The 18102-nt window shown below is 49.8% G+C and overlaps 1 protein-coding gene across 2 annotated transcripts in view; it reads left to right on the top strand.

The window, feature by feature from the left end:
• MSN (moesin) overlaps positions 1 to 18102 on the top strand; it is a 101386-nt gene that overhangs the window by 65960 nt on the left and 17324 nt on the right. For both annotated transcript variants that reach the window (XM_036740456.1, XM_036740455.1), the window contains exon 2: positions 7603 to 7686. In XM_036740456.1, coding sequence (XP_036596351.1) covers positions 7624 to 7686 — 63 coding nt within the window. In that variant the 5' untranslated portion in view covers positions 7603 to 7623. The remainder of the gene's footprint in view (positions 1 to 7602; positions 7687 to 18102) is intronic.

Raw genomic sequence — 18102 nt, 5'->3', positions numbered from 1 at the left:
CTAGAACCACGGTTTCCTGTCTCCACCTTATTCTTCTTGACTTTACTACTAATGTCTAGGCTTGACAGCCCCCCAGGCTTGCTCTCCCATGTTCCATTCCCCATCTCACTCTGAGGGGTAACAGTACAGAACCCTGTGTTCAGAGGCTCTGATGCAGAGACAGGGAACTGACGAGACAGGCTGTGCGGTGAGACTGAGCATCTTGGGAGCACACCCAAGACATTTGGCATTCTGCCTATAAATCATACCAATGTCAAATATGTGGATGGTGCTTTTAGGTTTGGGGGCCCCCCCATGTCTCAGTCATAGTAATTTGGGGTCAGAAGACCTGGATGTGAATCCTGGCCCTACTCTGCGCTAGCTGTGTGACTTGAGGCATTTCATTTAATTGGTCTGATCCTGAGGGAGACAGCATGGGCTGGTGGATAGAGAATAGGCCTCAAGGCCAGGAAGACTGAATGGCTGAGAAGATGCCCGCCTGCATTGGTATGTGGCATTTCCTCACGCAGGACTTCCTTTCCCATTGCAAACACAGATCCAGTCACTGTCCCTAGCAATGAGCCTCAGTTTCCCCATCTGTAAAGGCAAAGGTTTGAATCTGGTGGTCTCCATGTCCCTTTTGAGGTCAGCATTCAGCAGTGGAGCTGGTAAGAGTCAGTTTGTGGGAGGGACTGTGCATTTTGTTGGAAGAGGCCATGGAGTGGAAGAAGCTAAGCCTGGCCAGGCAATGGACTCTGAAAAGCCTGGGAAAGCAGGAGGAAGGGCTTGGCTGGATAACTGTACCAGGTACTGGATCTGGGCTGGGAAGGAACGGAAGTACGGAGGGAGGGAATGAGTCAGTAGGGCCAGTGGAGGGGAGCTGGGGATTAAAGCCGCCCTTGTTTCTCTCTCTGTGGAAAACAGCTGTTTCAAGCAATGCCCTCATCTTGGAGGGAAGCTGGTCCCGTCCCGTCCTGCCCTGCCCATGGCCTTATACCGGGCAGGTGGCAGGAAGTGGGCATTGAGGACTGAGTATAGGGAACAGGGGAGGCCTAGATGAGACTGGTGACAGCTGCCTGAGGGCAGAGTCTCTGGGTAGTTTAGTATGATGAGGACACTGGATTTAGACTCAGTCGCCCTCAGAAGGGAGGTTACATCCTAGCTCTGTGAACTTTTCCAAATTACTTCCTTGGCCCTGGGCCTCAGTTTCCCTCTATGATATGGTAGTGGAAAGAGCCATGGATTTGGAGTCAGAGTGCTTGGCTTTGCTATTTACTAACTATAACCTAGAGCAAGTCACTTATGGAAACTGAGGCCCAGAGATGCTCTCTAAAGGACTGCTTGGACAGACTGTTTTCATAGGCCTCTTTAAGCCCAAAATCAGTGACTAGGCAGATGCTCTGAGGTTCTCCTATTCAGAAGCCCTCTTCACCTCCACCCCACCCCAGTGCCCCTCTTCCTTAGAGAATATGCTGGAACCCTGGACCTGGGCCCAGGGCTGTGTGTATGACTTTTCCTAATGCTACCTGCACAGTGAGCAGCTGCCTTTCTTAGCCTCACTATAAGAAGATGGTGCCATTCATCTGAGGAGGTAGCCCTTATCGCAGAATAGTCAGTGAAAGCATGCTGTGGTAGAAAGGATGCTAGACTTAGAGTCAGAAGACCTGGGTTCAAATCTTGCCACTGCTACTTACTCTATCTGTGACTTCAGGCAAATTACTTCCCCTCCATGGGCCTCAGTTTCCTCACCTGCAAAATGAGAAAGTTGGCCTCAGTGGCCTCTGAAGTGCCTTTGGGCTTGATCTAGGATCCTGTGATAATGACAGGGGTGGGGGAGGGGGTGTGGTGAAGCCGGTTGAGGCTAGGCATGGGAACAACTCCAACAAAGTCCTCCGAGGTCTTCTTGAGTGTCATGCTTCCCTTGGATAAACCACTGGAAAGTAAGGAGGTGGGAAAGCCACGGTCTTCTGCAGGACACCGAGGGTGGACCATGTGTCTGTGCTCCAGGGTGGGGGCTTCTAGTCCCCAGAGAAGGGCTTAGTGTGGGAAATTTCTGTGTCCAATTAACAGCTGGCTGTTCCTGACCCTCTGGGTGGTTTCGGGGTGGGGGTGGGGGGATGGTGTGACGGCTCAGGGGAGGGATCTTGTCCCCCCACCCCCGCCACCTCAGGGCTCTCTGTTCCTCAAATGTCTAATATTCTCCAGAGGTGTTGGCTCAGGCCCAGAATTTTTTCCCTAATTCTCAGGCCTGGGATGAAGCTGTATAAACAGTTCTCCACAGGGGGCTTCCTCATGCGACTTTATTTCCCCCCCACCCCCTTCCCTCCCATCCCTTCCACTTGGGGCGCGACTGGGAGGCTCCTTGGGAAGATTTTCTGCTGACTCTGGAGGTTCTATTTTTGGTTTGGGGATGGCGTGTGCTTCACGGGCCTAAATGGAGCCAGGAGCTATTCTTAGTACTGGTGGAGGTGGGAAGGGGAGGCCCAACTTTCTGCCTATTGGCAGAGGCTAATGGCCCACTGGACCAAGAGCTGGGGACCCATTCCCTACTCATTATGGTGAGATGCCCAGGGCAGTATGTTTCCTAGGCCACAGTACCAGCCTCTGAGGTGTTTGTTCAAAGTGCCAAGTTATGAGTTAAGACTAGCCTAGGCCCATGGCTGCAGTACATCTCAGGTGGTATCTTGAAAAGTCAGGCCTGGGGCCAAGCCCTAGCTGTGTAGTCATGGGACATGTTTTTCAAAATTCTCTGAGCCTCAGTTTCCTCATCTGTAAAGGGAAGAGAATAGTAACACCACTTCTCAAGGCTCTTCTGGCCCTCAAAATATTCTAGAAACGGCAATTGTTAGTCCTTGGAGGAAGCACTGGAGGCTTCTGGGCTTGAGACCTTCTTCTGCATTAATACCCCCACCAAGATTCCATAGCTTCCTCTTCAGACTCTGACATTTCCTCCTGGATTGGGCAAGGAGACAGAAAGGGTGACCTCCAACATGAACGTTCTTTCAAATCTGAGGCCCTGGAAAGGTGCCAGCAGAGCTTTTCTTTGGGCCTCAGTTTCCCCATGTGAAGGAGCTTGAGTTGGATGGTTCTCTTCTCAGTAGTCAGGGCAGGAAGCCAGGCCTCTTGCCTAGCTGTATCACCACTCTTTCACCTCCCTGGGCATCAGTTTCCACCTCTGTCACATAGTTGGACCAGATACTCTCTTAGCTTAACTTCCTATGACTGTCATTTAGAGCTGGGGGCAGCCGGTTTCTCCTTCTTAGCTTAGACTGGAACTTTCTCAAGGGGCCTGAGTCACTGTCTTTCTCTCCCCCCCTCACCTCCCCCCATAAGATTCTTCCTGATAACAAGACTTAGAGTACTTGGGTTGTAGAATTTTTCTTTCTTTCTGGCAGTCACACCCTTTCCTCTGTTCCCTCCCCTTCCTCCCAGATCTCTTCTCTCCCCAGACTCCAACTGGCCTATCTCGCTGGTAAGGGGCAACTGCAGCCCCCTTTGCCTCTCCCCATCTTGGCCTCCCCAGAGTCTAAGAGAAGTCACTGGTGGTAGTTGACAGGATTTCATTTCCATATAAGGAAGTGCTACTGGAAGGTACCTAATGACCCTTTTGGTTGGCCAGTTTGGAGTGGTGCCTGAGGAGCAGGATGCTGGGGGACAACGCCCAGGTTAGGGGTTGGCTGGCTTGGCGGATGTCTCCAGATTTGGAGTCATTGTAATGTCAATGTGGGTTTGGGGAATGCTAATGTTTGTTCTAGGCTGTCTCTTCCTGCCCTCTGTGGCCTTCTCTTGTTCCTCTTTTCCGGGCTTTTCAATCCTATTGTCAATCCCCAAATAGATTTCCTTTTAGGACAAAGTTGCTTTTCAGGACTGGTCCGAACATTGTGAAGGAAGGAGCCCATTAAGGAAGGCAGCTGAGAAATCAGTGCCCATTAAGGTGTGAATGACCCATGAAGCAAATGGGTGTTCTTTCCAGTTGGCTTCCCCACCTTCACTTTGGTTGGTTGGTCACTTGGTTTTAAAAACTGGGCAGAGCCTTAAGGCAAAGAAAAGGTGGCTAGACCCATGGTAGACTCTGAAGACATCAGTGTTCTGAGGCCACGGGGAGGGTGGGGGTGGGGAGGGGGCAGGGGCAGGGTTATACAGTGATGAAACAACCTTCTCAATGGCCATACAAATAGTTGGTATCACTGGATTCAATTTCCTCCTGGGAAAAATGAGGGCCTTGGATCGAGTGGTTTAACTGGTCCCTTTGAGCACTGACCTTTTGTTCCAAGTTTCTTGTGAACAGCCACTACGGTACCTTCGTCTTTGGTCCAGCTCACCCTGGCCCCTTAGCCCCGGAGTGGAGGCTAGACCCCAGGTGGCCCAGCGTTCTCATCCATTACATCAATGGGCCTGGCTCTCCGGCTCTGGATGTTCTTTCTCTTTCTCCGTCTCTCTCACAGCTTCTTCTCTGCCTTGGTACCCTTACAGCTGTAGAATTCCAGGGGAAGGAGACAGAGGGAGACCACTGCTTGGCCCCGAGTTGAGGGTACAGATGTTGCTGGCTATTCCAGAGGCCCCTCCAAATGGCCAGCAGCTCCCTGTAGCCAGAATCTGGAAAGCCAGATGGGCAGGCTCTCCAGCAGAGAGCAGAGACCTGAGGAGCCAGGTGTAGAATAGGCACATAATAAAATATAGCAAGCACTTTGCCAACCTTCAAGCGCTCTATCAATGGTAGCCAGTAGGATTTCTTTTGGAAGGTGCCTCGGAGAAAGCTGCATGATGTAGTCAAAAGAGCCCTGGCCCTGGAGTTTGGGGGACCCAAATCTGATGCTTCTGACCTGTGAGACCTTGGGCCTCAGTTTCTCTAATTGTAAAATGAAGGACTTGAATTCTGTGGCTGCTCAGGTCCCTTCCAGCTCTGCAATCCTACGTGGCCTTGAGCAAATCAGTTTATGTACACAGCGAGTTCCTCGTTAAAATGTTAGCTCTCCAAGGGCTGGTGGTGTTCTTAGCCTGGTGTCTGGTACATAGTGCTTCAGTAAATTCCTGGGGACTGAGAAGTTTGTTCTCCTTTGGCCTCTTTCGTCCTGTCCAATGAGGATGCAGCATTGACTGGCGTAGATGGCCTCTGCGCCCTGCCATCCTCTGGGTAGCCTTGGGCAGGTCATTGGCTCTCTCTTGTTCTTTGTGTTCTCAAGTGTAGTTTGAGTGTAACCTCAAGAAGTTGAATCGATGGCCCCTGGGCTCTCTTCTGCTCCTGTGTGTGACCTAGGCATGAGGAACCACTTTGCTACCTACTCTGTACGTGATCTGGGGGAAGTCACTTCTCTTTAGGCCTTGCTTTGCCCCTTTGGAAGATCACTTTCAGATTTAGAGTCTGTGATCTAAGGCTGTCTAGACCAGTGATGTCAGATAGAAACAGGCACCACTAAACCAAACAGAAGTATTGCTGATCAACTTGGCAAACACACATGTCCATAGCTTTCTTTTTCTATTAATAGACCCACATGTTAAAATCCAGTAGGAACCCATTTGAATGTGGTTGGGGCCCCACATGGGAGTGTTGGCCTCACATGATCGCTTACCAAAGGCCCTGGGTTTGTCACATGGTCTAGCTGGGCCCTCACAGGCAGGAATCCCTTTCTTAATTCCCTTCACAAGCTGCCATCCTTCTTCCGCTTCCTGAAGCCCGCTACCACATCCTTATATGGAGCTGAAAGCCTGTCCATTACCTCTATGTATTGTTCCTGGGGCTACCCTCTGGAGCCAGGAAGAGCAAGGTCACTCCCCTTCCATAGCCTTGCAGACATCTGTGGGCTTCTCTTCTATGTTAAGTCTTCTCTTCTCATGGCTCCCAGTTCTTTACAACTGAGCCCCTCATGCCTTGGGTCCTAATACCTCCCCACAAGAACCCCCAGGCTTCATCAAACTTAACTCTTACTATAAGATTCAGTCTTCACCTCCAGTGAAGAGATGAGCTCCAGGCCAGACAGGATACCCTTTTAAAACCCTGAACCAGCCCCACCGATTTCTGTCTTATCCTACTGGGGTTACTCCCAGTCCTCAGCCCTAGAGGTCAAAGTTCAGCTGTGAGCGTTGCCCCCTCCCCCTTCTTCTAGGAGTGTTTGTTTTACCAGGCATAGCCAGGGTGTGTTGTGCTGTTAGATTAGGCTTCCTAGAGCTTGTCTCAGAGGTGGAGAAGCTTCTAGGGTAGGAATTCCTACCCTGGGGCCCATGGACTGCTAAGGAGCCTATGGATGGATTTCAGGGACTTGGTGAACTTAGGAGAGAGATATAGCATCTTTATTTTCACTTTCCTCAAACCTAAACTTAGTATTTCCTTCAATTATTTAGAAACCTGATTCCAAGAAGAAGGGGTCTGTCGATTTCACCAGACTGGCCAAGGGGACCATGACAGGAAAAAGGCCTCAGAACCCCAGTCTAGGGGAAAACAGCTTGGAGAGGGAGGATGGGAAACCCAATTGGTAGAAGCTTAAGATAGGCCCCCCAAAAATCTGTGCAGTAGAATCCTCCCCCCATAAATTCCCTGATGCTCCCTGGGTGTGTAATCAGCCCTCATTCAGGGGAATCAGGAGGACCCAGATTTGAATCCTGCCTCAAATGCTAGCTGTGTGACCCTGGACAGGTCATTTAACTTTTCTGGGCCCCAGTTTCTTCATCTATAAAAATAAGGGGTTGGAGTCAGTGACCTTCCATCTCTAAAACTACAATTCTTTGGTCTGTATCGGGGGGAATTAGTATCCAAAGAAAAGATAACTGACCAACATTTAAATCGTTTTTTCCAGCTGCCAAACATAGGAATTAGAGATGGGAGTCCAACCACTTCATTTTACAAATGGGGATACTGAGACCTAGAGAGAGGAAGCAGTTTGTCCCTAGAGTGAGTAGCAGAGCTGGGGCTTTGGGCCTAGGTACCTCGGTATCTTCAAGAGTTGGAACAGACTCGAGGGGCTGAATGGTCAGACCCCTACTTGAATCCTCTAGATGAAGTACCCAGTTCAGTCATCCAGCCTTTTCTTGGAGAATCCCCATTATCTTTGTGATTTTGATTTTCTGGGGTGGCCAAGTACAGGATGAGGGAGGCACAACCGGACGATACTTTTTCTGAATGAGATCTGGGAAGGAGGATGGCATCACAATGTGATGTGGCAGCCCAGAGGACTAGTGGGAGCTTGGGAGATGGTATCCAGGTGACTTAGTTCTGTTCAGGACTTCTTGCAGCCCCTTATTTTGGGTGGGAAGGGCACGGATAAGCTGGAGAGTGCCAAACAGAGCGCCGTTGGGATGGGAAAGGTCTGCATTTCATGCTAACAGGGATTGAATAATTAAGGGAGTTGGGGTTAGTCTGTCTGGAGGAGAGGCGCCTTGAGGGTGGGGGTGTTCAAAGGTTTCTGACGCAGAAGAGGGATTACACTTGCTCCGTTGGGCCCCAGAGGACTCAAGTCAGGAGCCAACACAGAGAAGTTTTGTTGCTGTTAATGTCATCTTCATTTCCATAATTAGAGTCATTGTGCATATTGTTCTTGGGGCTTTGCATTCTGCCTGTGTCATATAAAGACAGACCCTTTCCTGGAGCCGGACTAACCCCCTACTCCGTGTGTGTGTGTCTTGTTGCAGATCAGCGTTCGGGTGACCACCATGGATGCCGAGTTGGAGTTTGCCATCCAACCGAACACCACTGGAAAGCAACTCTTTGACCAGGTGAGCTGTTTGTCCCCATCCTTCTAAGGGTTATGGCCCTTCCCCTTGGAGTAGACACTGGGAGGGTGTAGCTTTGGGCCATCTGGGGTGGATGGTGTGCCAGCCAGCAATGTTCTCTCCTCTCTGGTTCCGTATTCCCCACTGCCACCTTGCCTGAAATTAGCCAGAGCCTGGCGCCTGAGGATGGAGAGCCAGAGAGGGACTGAGAAATCTTGTCCAGCCCCCTTCATTTTACACTCAGGGCAGTTTGGAAAGTGGTGTGTAGCAGAGCTGCCCTGGGCAAAATGGAGTGATTTGTGAAGGTAGATCCTTTCCTGCACACTTGGAGCCCATTCTCCCTGCTACAAGATGGGATCTGAGCACTTGATTTGTTTGTGGCTTTTATTGGGTATGTTTTTGTATAATCTTTAAAATGTTGTATTGATGCTTTTTCCCCCCATACCAATCACTTCCCAATAACCATGGCCAACCCACCTCAACCCATGGCATCCTCCCTTATAACAAACAAAAACAAAATTTAGCAAAACTTTGAGTCCTGGCAGAATTCTAGAATGGGTTATTAGTGAATGTCTAGAAAAGGAAGCAGTGATTACAAAGAGCCAGCCTGGCTTAATCAAGTCATTTTGCCTCTCTGGGCCTTAGTTTCCCTTTCTGTAAAATGAATGGGTTAGACTAGTTGGCCCTTGAATTCCCTTCCAGTTCTAGAGCTAGGATCCTATGACAGGTATAAAGATCTACTGTGCTACTAACTACAGATGTGACCTTTGCTAAGTCATTTGTCTTCGGTCCTTGGTTTACTCCTCTATGGGCGCTAGGTGGCGCTGCAGTGGATAGAGCACCAGGCCTACAGTCAGGAAGACTTGTCTTCCTGAGATCTAATCTGGCCTCAGACACTTACTAGCTGTGTGACCCTGGGCAAGTCACTTCACCCTGTCTTCCTCAGTTTCCTTGTCTGTAAAATGAGCTAGAGAAGGAAATGGCAAACTCCTTCAGTACCTCTGCCAAGAAAACCCCAAATGGGGTCATGGAGAGCCAGACATGGCTGAAAACGATTGAACAGCAACAAAATAACCCCTCTGCAGAGGGGAGATTAGATGATATTCTCAAGGTGCCTTCCCGCTTTCGATTCTGTGAACTTGGGCCATTTGGGTGAGCCCCTGGAATCAGGAAGGCTGTCTGACTAAGCCGTTTGACAAGTCTGGCCATGCCCAACTGATCTTATTTCCTGGAATGGTAAAGTGAGGGACTGCTAGAGATAAAGATTGTCTCAATTTTAGGGAAGCTTTTCATAAAATCTCTCATGGTTCTTAAGGAAAAGTCAAGAGAGGTGGGGCTAGAGTGGCTTTGGAATTGGTCAAATGACCTGACTAAGTGTGCTCATTAACAGTCCAGCATCAACTTGAAAGAAGGTCCCCAGCAAAGTGCCCAAGGGACCTTGGCTCTGCCCCATGAAGCTGAATGTTGGGGAAAGAGCAGGTGGCATCCTCCTCAGGTTTACAGATGATGTGAACTTGGGAGGGATGGCCAGCGGAAAGACAGTGGCCGAATCCAATAAGGCGAAACTCACTAGGGGTTAATGGAAAGTCTTACACTTGGGTTCAATCAACTGGAACAGGGTGGGGGAGACCTGCAACAGACTGTCTGAAAGAGATCGGGGATTACAGTGGAGTCACTAGGAGTCAGTGGTAGACCATGGCAGTCCCGAGAGTCCATTCGGTCTTGGACTGTATTGAGAGACATGGCCTCCAGGAAGGGGATATGTGAGTGCCTTTGAAGAGCCCTCACGTGAAGAAGGAGCAGTCTGGTTCTCTTTGGCTCCACAAGGCAGAAGCAGAGAAATGACTGGAAATCACGGAGAGGTTGATTTTGGCCCAATGTCAGGAGAACGCTTCTAACCATCCCCAGCTGTCGAAGTATGAAGAGGCTGCTCCTGGTCCCTACTGAAGATGAAGGTATCCCAGGCACCCTGCCTCAGAGCACCCACATTGGCACACTTATTTTCTTAGCTGAAGTTCAGTAGAGGAGACTTGACTTTGATTTTTTAATGAAATAATATTTATTTACTAATAAACCTCATACTGAACATTGCCCCCAACCAACTCAACTTGTTTAATAAGGATTTATTTTTCATTTATTGCGGGCAGACATGCAGTTCCATTGGTAGAAGGGATGCTCAGCTAGGGAATGCTACCAAAGTAGATCTGTACCTGCTAGAGGGCTGGCTGCCTGGGCTACGGAGAAATCAAGTGACTTGGCCAGGGTCACATAGCCAGGATGGCAAGATTTGAACCTGAATCTCTCTCTTTGATTCTGAGGCTAATCTTTTAGCTATTAACCCAAGCTACTTTTCCATTTAATTTGAAGGCATAAACTACTATAACTTTTTGTTTTTTCTAATTTATCTTCTTTGTTCAGCCTTTTAAAAAATAAGTATCATAACTTTTCAGCTCTTTGGGAGCTTATGTTTTCTACCCCCTTGTTTCTAATTTGGACTATCCCTAGCTCAGGCCTGGAAGATCAGAGGATTTTAGGATTTAGAGCTGGAAGAGACCTTAGAGATAACCTGGTTCAACTCAAAAATTTTACCGAGGAGGAAACAGTCCCAGAGAAGGAAGTGCCTTATTCAGAGTTGTCCACGTGGGCAGACGGCAGAGCTGAGTTTCAAATCCAAGACCTCTGACTTTGAGGTCGTTTGAATCTTTAAAAAGCAGAGCTGTATCTTGGAGGTCTCCCAGCAGCCTTTGTAACCTTCACTACTCAGGGACCTGTTCTCTGGTAGGGGACAAGAGAAATGGCTGACCCAGGTGAATCTGCCCAGTTTGCAGTGAGCCTGGCAGCAGAGGCCTAGGCATAGGACTGAGCAAGCTTTCTCCACAGCAGGTTCTGGGCCTGTCTTTGGGCCCAATGGGAGCAGCAGGCTTATGGTGGCCAGCTTGAGAGGGTTCACAGCCTCAGACTACATTCCAGTGGGCAGGAGAAGGGGAGGTGTCAGCCTGTTCTCACTGGGATCCCTAGTGGGTGCGGGGGCTAGAGGCTAGCCCTTGTCCAAGGGATGACAGTCCCTTGCCTTCGACAGTGGATGCTTTGTCCATCAGACACTGGGATGGGGGGCGGGGGTGCTTGGGAGAGTGAGGAAGACGTAGATGGGGGCCCAGGGCAGAACTAGTCCAGAAACAATGAAGGGTCTTAGCTTGGTGCCTTCTCTCTTCCTCCTCTCTCTGCCCTCCCTCTACTATGATGCTGCTGGGGCCCTGGTGTCCCAAGTGGGCTTTGTTTCTGAAAAGGGTGTGGCTTAGCGGAAAGCCCAGAGGTTAGCGGCTGTGCCCAGCCTCAACTCTCTAGACAGCCCAGATGTTAGCCTCAGCTCTCCATTCATCCCTCCAAATGGAGCCCAGCAAGCTTGGGAGCTGGCTCTGCTGGGGCCTGGTGCTCTCACAGGGCGCCTTTGTTCAGGGGGATGGTACCACTACAGAGACAGCCAGAGTTAGGAGACAAACACCAGCCTCCCAGGGTTTCCAGACTCCAAGTCCAGCTATGGTATAGACCTGGCAGGCACCCCCGAGGCCACTGAGTCCAACATCTTCATTTTACAGGTGAGGAAACTGAGGCTAGGAAAGGGAAGTGAAGGGACCAGGGCCATGCAGCTAGCATGTCTCTGAGGTGGGATTTGAACCCAGCTCTTTCTAGTTCTGAGACCCACTGTGCTGTTGTGTTGCTCCCTCTGAGAAGGCCTAATAAGATAACAAATATGAAGGTGTTTTAAATCAGTAATTTAAAATTATTTTTTTAACTGACAAAAGTAATCAAGATAATCTTATTTAAATGAACTGAAAGAACGAACAGACAACAAACAAAAAATGAATTTGTTCTGTGTCCCCTTCCAAGTCAGTCTGACATTGACTTCCTGGCATCCCTCCTCTCTCTCTCCCTCTCCCCTCTCCCCCTCCTTCCCCATCCCCCCTTTCCCCTTCCTTCCCCCTCCCAGTCCTAATTGGCACCTCTCTCTCTCTTTGTGTCTGGGAGCATTTTATAAACTGTGACAATAGGCTGTCCTGGCAATGCCCCTCCTACCACTGTGGGCAGCCCTTTTGGGTCTAATGGCTCCTTTCTCCCTGGGCTTCAGGCTTTACAAAGTACTTCCTCCCCCCATGGCTCCAGGAGAGCGTTGCATTCACCCGTTCACTCAAAGTCAATGAGTGTGTGGTGGAGTGGAAACACTCTCGGATTGGAGTCCTGGCTTCGCCACCTGTGGGGTTCATGGGATTTCGAACCGGGAGGGGCTTTAGTTCATTTGGTCTTACCTCCTTATTTCATCGAGAAGAACATGGAGCCTATGGGAAGAGGGGAAAGACCCAGGCCAGTTGTGTCCCCTTCCTGTCCTCAGTTTCCTTAATCTGTAAAATGAGGGGATTGGAACAGACCCCCAAGGTCTGTTCCAGCTCTAAATCTTGTGCTTATATGATGAAGTGGGAAATAAGACATCTTCCATCTGTCAGGCCCCTGGCGAGCTTGGGCCTTGGGATGGAGAGGGCTGCCCAGCCGGCTGCTGTGTGGAGGTGTTGACAGGCAGTGGGTCCTTCCTGGATCCCAGCAACTGTCTGGACAGTGACCAGCACAGGAAACAGAGAACAGAGGAAGGGCCCTACTTGGCACTAGCAGTTTAAGTAACAGCAACAATGGAAGCCCAGGCCATGGGCCTAGGGGACAAGGACCATCGTGCTGTTGGCCTTAGGAGTGCCCTAGCTAGAGAGAGACAGAAGCTTTCTTGCATGAGTCACTCAGGCATGTGCCTATGGCCCCCCACTCCCCTGGCGGGACAGCCCTTATATCGGGAAGGCCAGTTGGCATGGCCCACCCCTCACCATAGCCTTTAAGGTGTCAACCCCTCCCAATCTCAGTCAGCTTAGCTAAGGCCCCTTATTTGGGCCTATGGTGGGAGCCCCAGCCTCACTGTGGATCAGGAATTGTGAGGATTATGAAATAGCTTGAGGAAAAGGGAAGGCCATGGGAGTGGGGGGCTAGTCCTGGTAACCAAGGAGACGATCTGGAGCTGCTGAAGAGAAGGGGACTTGAGTCTTAGCAACATAAATCAAGGCCTTTGAGCTAAACCTCCTTTTTATGGTTGGAAATCGTCTTCCCACTGAAAGCAGCCCTCAAGTATCACCCAGAGAGCCCCCCTGATCCCCAAGTCTGGGCCTGAGATCTACAGTGGGGACAGAAGATCCGGCTCTTCGGAAGGGCCCTGTCCAGAGCCAAGAGCTCGGGGAGATGCCATTTCCTTCCCTCTTTGCTGAATCCATTGCCCTCCCGTAGCCCTGGCTTAGCTCTTGTCAACTTCAGATAAGGGCTTCACTCTAGTCCTGGGCCTTAGGCCCTTACTTGGGGTTCCTCAGAGCATTGATCTGGGCTTTTTCCTTTGTGGAGGAACCAAAGACCTGGCTTAGAATCCTAGCACTAGTATTTGGGAGATCTGTGACCCTGGCCACGTCACTTTCCTCCCCTCTAAAATGAGGGGATTGAACTAGGCCTAGGTAGGATTTAGGGCAGCAGGGGGCCTTAGGAATTATCCAGACTTGGTGGGCAGTTCAGCAAGCAGTTCGAAGCCTTGGGCCTTCCTTCTTGGCCTTCCCAGAGCTTGTTTTGCTCTCTGGGTTCAGAGAGATGTCAACCTCATCCTTAATTATCATCTTCCTTTCTGCCGATGGCATCACAGCTGGGTTAACCCCTCGGTAAAATGAGGGGATTGGTGGCGATGATCTAAGGTCCTTTCCAAGGCTAAAGCCTAGGATTCTCTAGATAGCCTGCTCTGGCCTGTGTTTTCTCCTCTCCCTGCCTCCCCCTGCTCCAGGCTTGGCATTCTCCCAGCCACAAGAGTGCTTTTTTAGGGTATATTTATGTGGGAGAAGAGAAGTCACAAACTTAGAAGTTATATACTCCAGCATAAGGGGCAAGTTGTTGTTGTCAAAGCGTTTCAGTCGTGTCTGATGCCTCATGCCCCCATTTGGGGCTTTCTTGGCAGAGATACTAGAGTTGTTTGCCATTTCCTTCTCCAGCTCATTTTCCAGATGAGAAAACTGAGGCAAACGGGGTTAAATGATTTGCCCTGGCTCACACAGCTAAGAAATGTCTGAGACTAGATTTGAACTCAGGAAGATGAAGTCTTCCTGACTCTAGGTCTGGGTGCTCCCTCTACCTAATACTGTAAATCGAAGAAAACCACCTTAGCCCTGGTTGTTGATCATTGACTCAAACTGTCCCTACTAACCCTGAGGGAGAATAGTATACAGGAAGCCTAGAAAGATAGGCCAGATCTTGAAGGACTTTGTGTCAAAGTGAGGTGATGATGACTTATCCAAGAGGGGGTCAGAGCTTGAGCAGGATGCCAATGTGGGGTCCCCTGTTCAAGGAAAATCTCTTTAGTAGCCAAGTGGAAGATGAATTCGAAAGGGAAGAGACTGGAGGCAGAGAGGCCAAACAGGAGGCTATTGAAATGGTTGAGGTGGGAGGTGATGAGGACACGGACCAGCATAGCTGTGGTTTGGGTGCACAGAACGGGGTGGGATCTAGAGATTCTGGGTAGGTGGAATCATCAAGACTTGGCAACTAATTGGGTACGGGGGGAGGGGAGAGTTAACAACTGAGATGGACTCTGAGATTGCTAACCCATCCCCCCCCCCAGGTAGGCCGCCCCTTTTTGGATGGCTGGAATTGTTAGAAAGCCAGTGGACTTCTATGTGGTACGACTTAATCCTTAATAAAAGGATTTGTTCTGTAAAACTTGGACTTAGTCAAAAGGCTGTACCTGAGGACCTAGAAGGCAACATGTGGCCTTGAGGCCATAGGTTCCCCACCCCTGGCCTAGCCCTACCAGCTGGTTTCAGAAGGAGATCACCAACTTGGAGGATTCAGAGGCATAACCTAGTCTGGTCCAACCCCCTCAGTTGTCAGTTGGTTTGTGAGCATTACTTGAGCTCCTACTGTGTGCCAGGCTCCCAAGCAGTCTGTGAGCATTACTTGAGCACCTACTGTGTGCCAGGCTCCCAAGCAGTCTGTGAGCATTTCTTGAGCACCTACTGTGTGCCGGGCTCTCAATCAGTCTGTGTGCCTTTCTTAAGAACCTATTGTGTGTCAGGCTCCAGCTCTGGAGCCTTGTCTGAATCATAACTTGGGTGAGTAGCAGGACTGGTTTTCACTGCAGGCTCCTACTTCCCTTTCCAGATGGCTGTAGCAAGGGCCCAGAAGCTAATCTCTCTAGGAAAGCTGAAAATGAGATTAGTCTTGTTCCCTCTTTGGAGCAGTATTTGTCCCTAGCTTGCTTTCTGCCAAAGCCCAAGGGTCGATGGGAGGTGGGAAGGGAGGGGATGATGGCTAAGGCCCACATTCCACATCTTTTCTGTTTCATGTCCTGGGCCTAGAATTTGTGAAGAAAACACTTGGCAAGCTATCGAGATGGGGACTGCTATTTCTTCTGCTACTCTTGGGGAATCTTCATGTGTCTCTCTTTCCCCAAATACCAAGGCAGCTGGACATTTGGCTGAGAAACAGTTCCCTGAGCCCCACTGGACCCAATGCCCCCTCACCCTCCCAAGTTCTCCCTGGCTCTTCCTTAAGTGAGGAATTCCCAAGAGCACCTGACTGGCCTCAAACCACAGGCCCAGTGTCTGGTCCATCTCTGCCCTCTCTGGGGCCTAGTTCCTGGAAAGAATTCTCTCCTCTCCCATGCCCTGGTTTCTAGCAATCTGAGTTGCCTTTGCCCCATCTGTCAGCAAACCTCAACTGCCCTTAGGCAGGCCTATGAGGCCTGACAGCCTTCTTGGCACAATGGCTAGAATGCTGGATTTGGAGTCCAAAAGGCCTGAATTCAAATCCCACCTCCGACACTTACTACTGTGTGACCCTGGGCGTGGCAGTGAACTCAGTTTCCTCATTTGTAAAATGTGCGTAATGTAAGCACCCGTCTTCCAGGGTTGTTGGGAGGATTAGAATGAGTTGACAAACAAATCTTGAAGCTCTACAGAAACGTAAGCTACTATTATTAGGCTTCCTTTCAAAGAAACCTTGGCTTTGTCCAACATGGCAGCCCAGCCAGAGGCACCATGGGGGAGTGAATAAAGCGCTGCCCTTGGAGTCAAGGCCTGGCTTCAAATTCTACCTGAGATACCCACAGGCCTCGTTGCCCCATTCAAGTGCCTTCACCTCCCGAAACCTGTTCCCTCTCCTCCAAAACGCAGGGGTTACCCTAGATGGCCTCTGATGTACTTTCTAGCTCTAGATCTAGGATCCTGTGTGTGACTTTGGAAAGAAAGGAAGGAAGGAGGGAAGGAAGGAAACAAGCATTTATTAAGTGCCTATTATGTGCAGGACTGCACTAAGCATTTGACAGATCTCTTATTTGGTCCTCACCATAGCCTTGAGAGGTAGGTGGACAATAGTCCAGATTTTATACTTGGGCAAGTTCTTTGATTTTTCTCTGCCTCAGTTTCCCTCCTTTGCAAAATGCAAGGATTAGACTAGCTGGCCAAAGGTCCCTTACGGCCTGAGATCCTAGATCCTCTGATTTTACCCATGGGATTTCACCACTGATTTCACTTCTTCCCCCCCCCCCCAAAAAAAAACAAAACAAAACTAGTCCTCTTTCTCTGGGTATTTTCTGAGTTGGACTTAGTTTAGTTAGCTTCCCTCCTAAGCCCTTGGGAACCCATTAGAGCTGGTAGATTTATCCTGCTCCTTTTTGGGAGCACCCCACCCCCAAAGCTAGGGTGAGGTATTTTTTTGGTCACTCTTAGTATATGAAAACATACTCTCTCTCTGTCTCTCTCTCTGTCTCTCTCTCTGTCTCTCTCTCTGTCTCTCTCTCTGTCTCTCTCTCTGTCTCTCTCTGTGTCTCTCTCTGTCTCTCTCTCTCTTTCTGTCTCTGTCTCTCTCTCTTTCTGTCTCTCTCTGTCTCTCTCTCTGTCTCTCTCTCTCTCTATCTCTCTCTCTCTGTCTCTCTCTCTGTCTCTCTCTCTGTCTCTCTCTGTCTCTCTCTTTCTGTCTCTCTCTGTCTCTCTCTCTCTGTCTCTCTCTGTCTCTCTCTCTCTCTGTCTCTCTCTCTTTCTGTCTCTCTCTCTTTCTGTCTCTCTCTCTTTCTGTCTCTCTCTGTCTCTGTCTCTCTGTCTCTGTCTCTCTCTCTCTGTCTCTCTCTCTCTTTCTGTCTCTCTCTGTCTCTGTCTCTCTCTCTCTCTCTCTTTCTGTCTCTCTCTTTCTCTCTCTTTCTGTCTCTCTCTGTCTCTCTCTCTCTCTGTCTCTCTCTGTCTCTCTCTCTCTCTGTCTCTCCCTCTGTCTCTCCTCCTGTCCCCTGCAGAGGGTCAGGGCTCAGGGTCCAGTGTAAACATTCCCTGGAAGCTCTTGGCTTCTGGACCCAAGGACTGACCAGGCTGCAGTTTGACACCCCCTTCCCTTCCCTCCCATGGCCCTCTCTCTGAGCTGCCTCCTGGGTCCCAGGTCAGCAACAGAGGGAGGTGGGACGGGCCCAGTTCCATTTGGTCCCCTCTGCCTCCCTAGGGTTTTTGTCCTTCCATACCTGATCTAAAGATAAAAGAAGGCTCCTCTTGCTGGAGGTGTCTGGGAGTAGGAATTAGCATTCTGTTCGTTTTTTGCTGAACTGTTCCTTGGTGTCTGGGAGGAGTCTGTGTCTGGGGGGTGGGTTTTTGGTGGGAGAAAGGGGTGATGGACCTAAAGCAGAAAAAGAAGGTTTAGAGACCGAGTTCAGCTTGGGGCCCACAGACATTACATCTTTATTTGATGGAGTCAGTTTTCTTTGCAATCCTATTGTAGTTTTGTTTATGCCCCTAAAAAGGTTCTGAAAAGAGTTTTGGATACTTCACTAGACCGCCTGCCAAAGGGGAGTGGGCATGGCACCATAAAGGTTAGGAACTCCTGATTTGGAGGGAAGAGTGGCCAAGTCTGTCCCACTGCAGTTGGGATCAAACCTTCCCACAATCCCCATGAGGCTCTAGGTGGAATGAGGCAGCTAGGTGGCACCACGGGGTCTGGAGTCAGGAAGACCCGAATTCACATCCTAGCTGTGTGACCCTGGGCAAGTCATGGGGATCATAATAGTGCCTACCTCCCAGGAGATGGTATTTGTAAAGCACTGAGCACACACAGAAGAGATTAGGTTTGCTCTGCTTGGTCCCACAGGGCCAAACTAAGAGAGGGTATAGTAGGGAAAAGACTGCATTTGGAGTCAGAAGTTGTGGGCCCGAATTCCAACTCTGTCCACTCATGACCTGTGTGGCAAATGATTTGACCTTTGTGGGCCTCAGTTCTCAGGGGTCAAACCCTTCAACCTGGGTCCCTTGACTGGAATTCAGATGAAGAAACTGAGGCCCAGAAAGGTTGAGTGACTTCCTCAGGGTCACACAGCCATTGAGT

This window comes from Trichosurus vulpecula (genome assembly GCF_011100635.1).
Source record: "Trichosurus vulpecula isolate mTriVul1 chromosome X unlocalized genomic scaffold, mTriVul1.pri SUPER_X_unloc_1, whole genome shotgun sequence".
In the NCBI taxonomy this organism is placed as follows: Eukaryota; Metazoa; Chordata; class Mammalia; order Diprotodontia; family Phalangeridae; genus Trichosurus; species Trichosurus vulpecula.
Note: the sequence above shows the minus strand (reverse complement) of the source record. Positions and strands in the feature narration are given on the sequence as shown.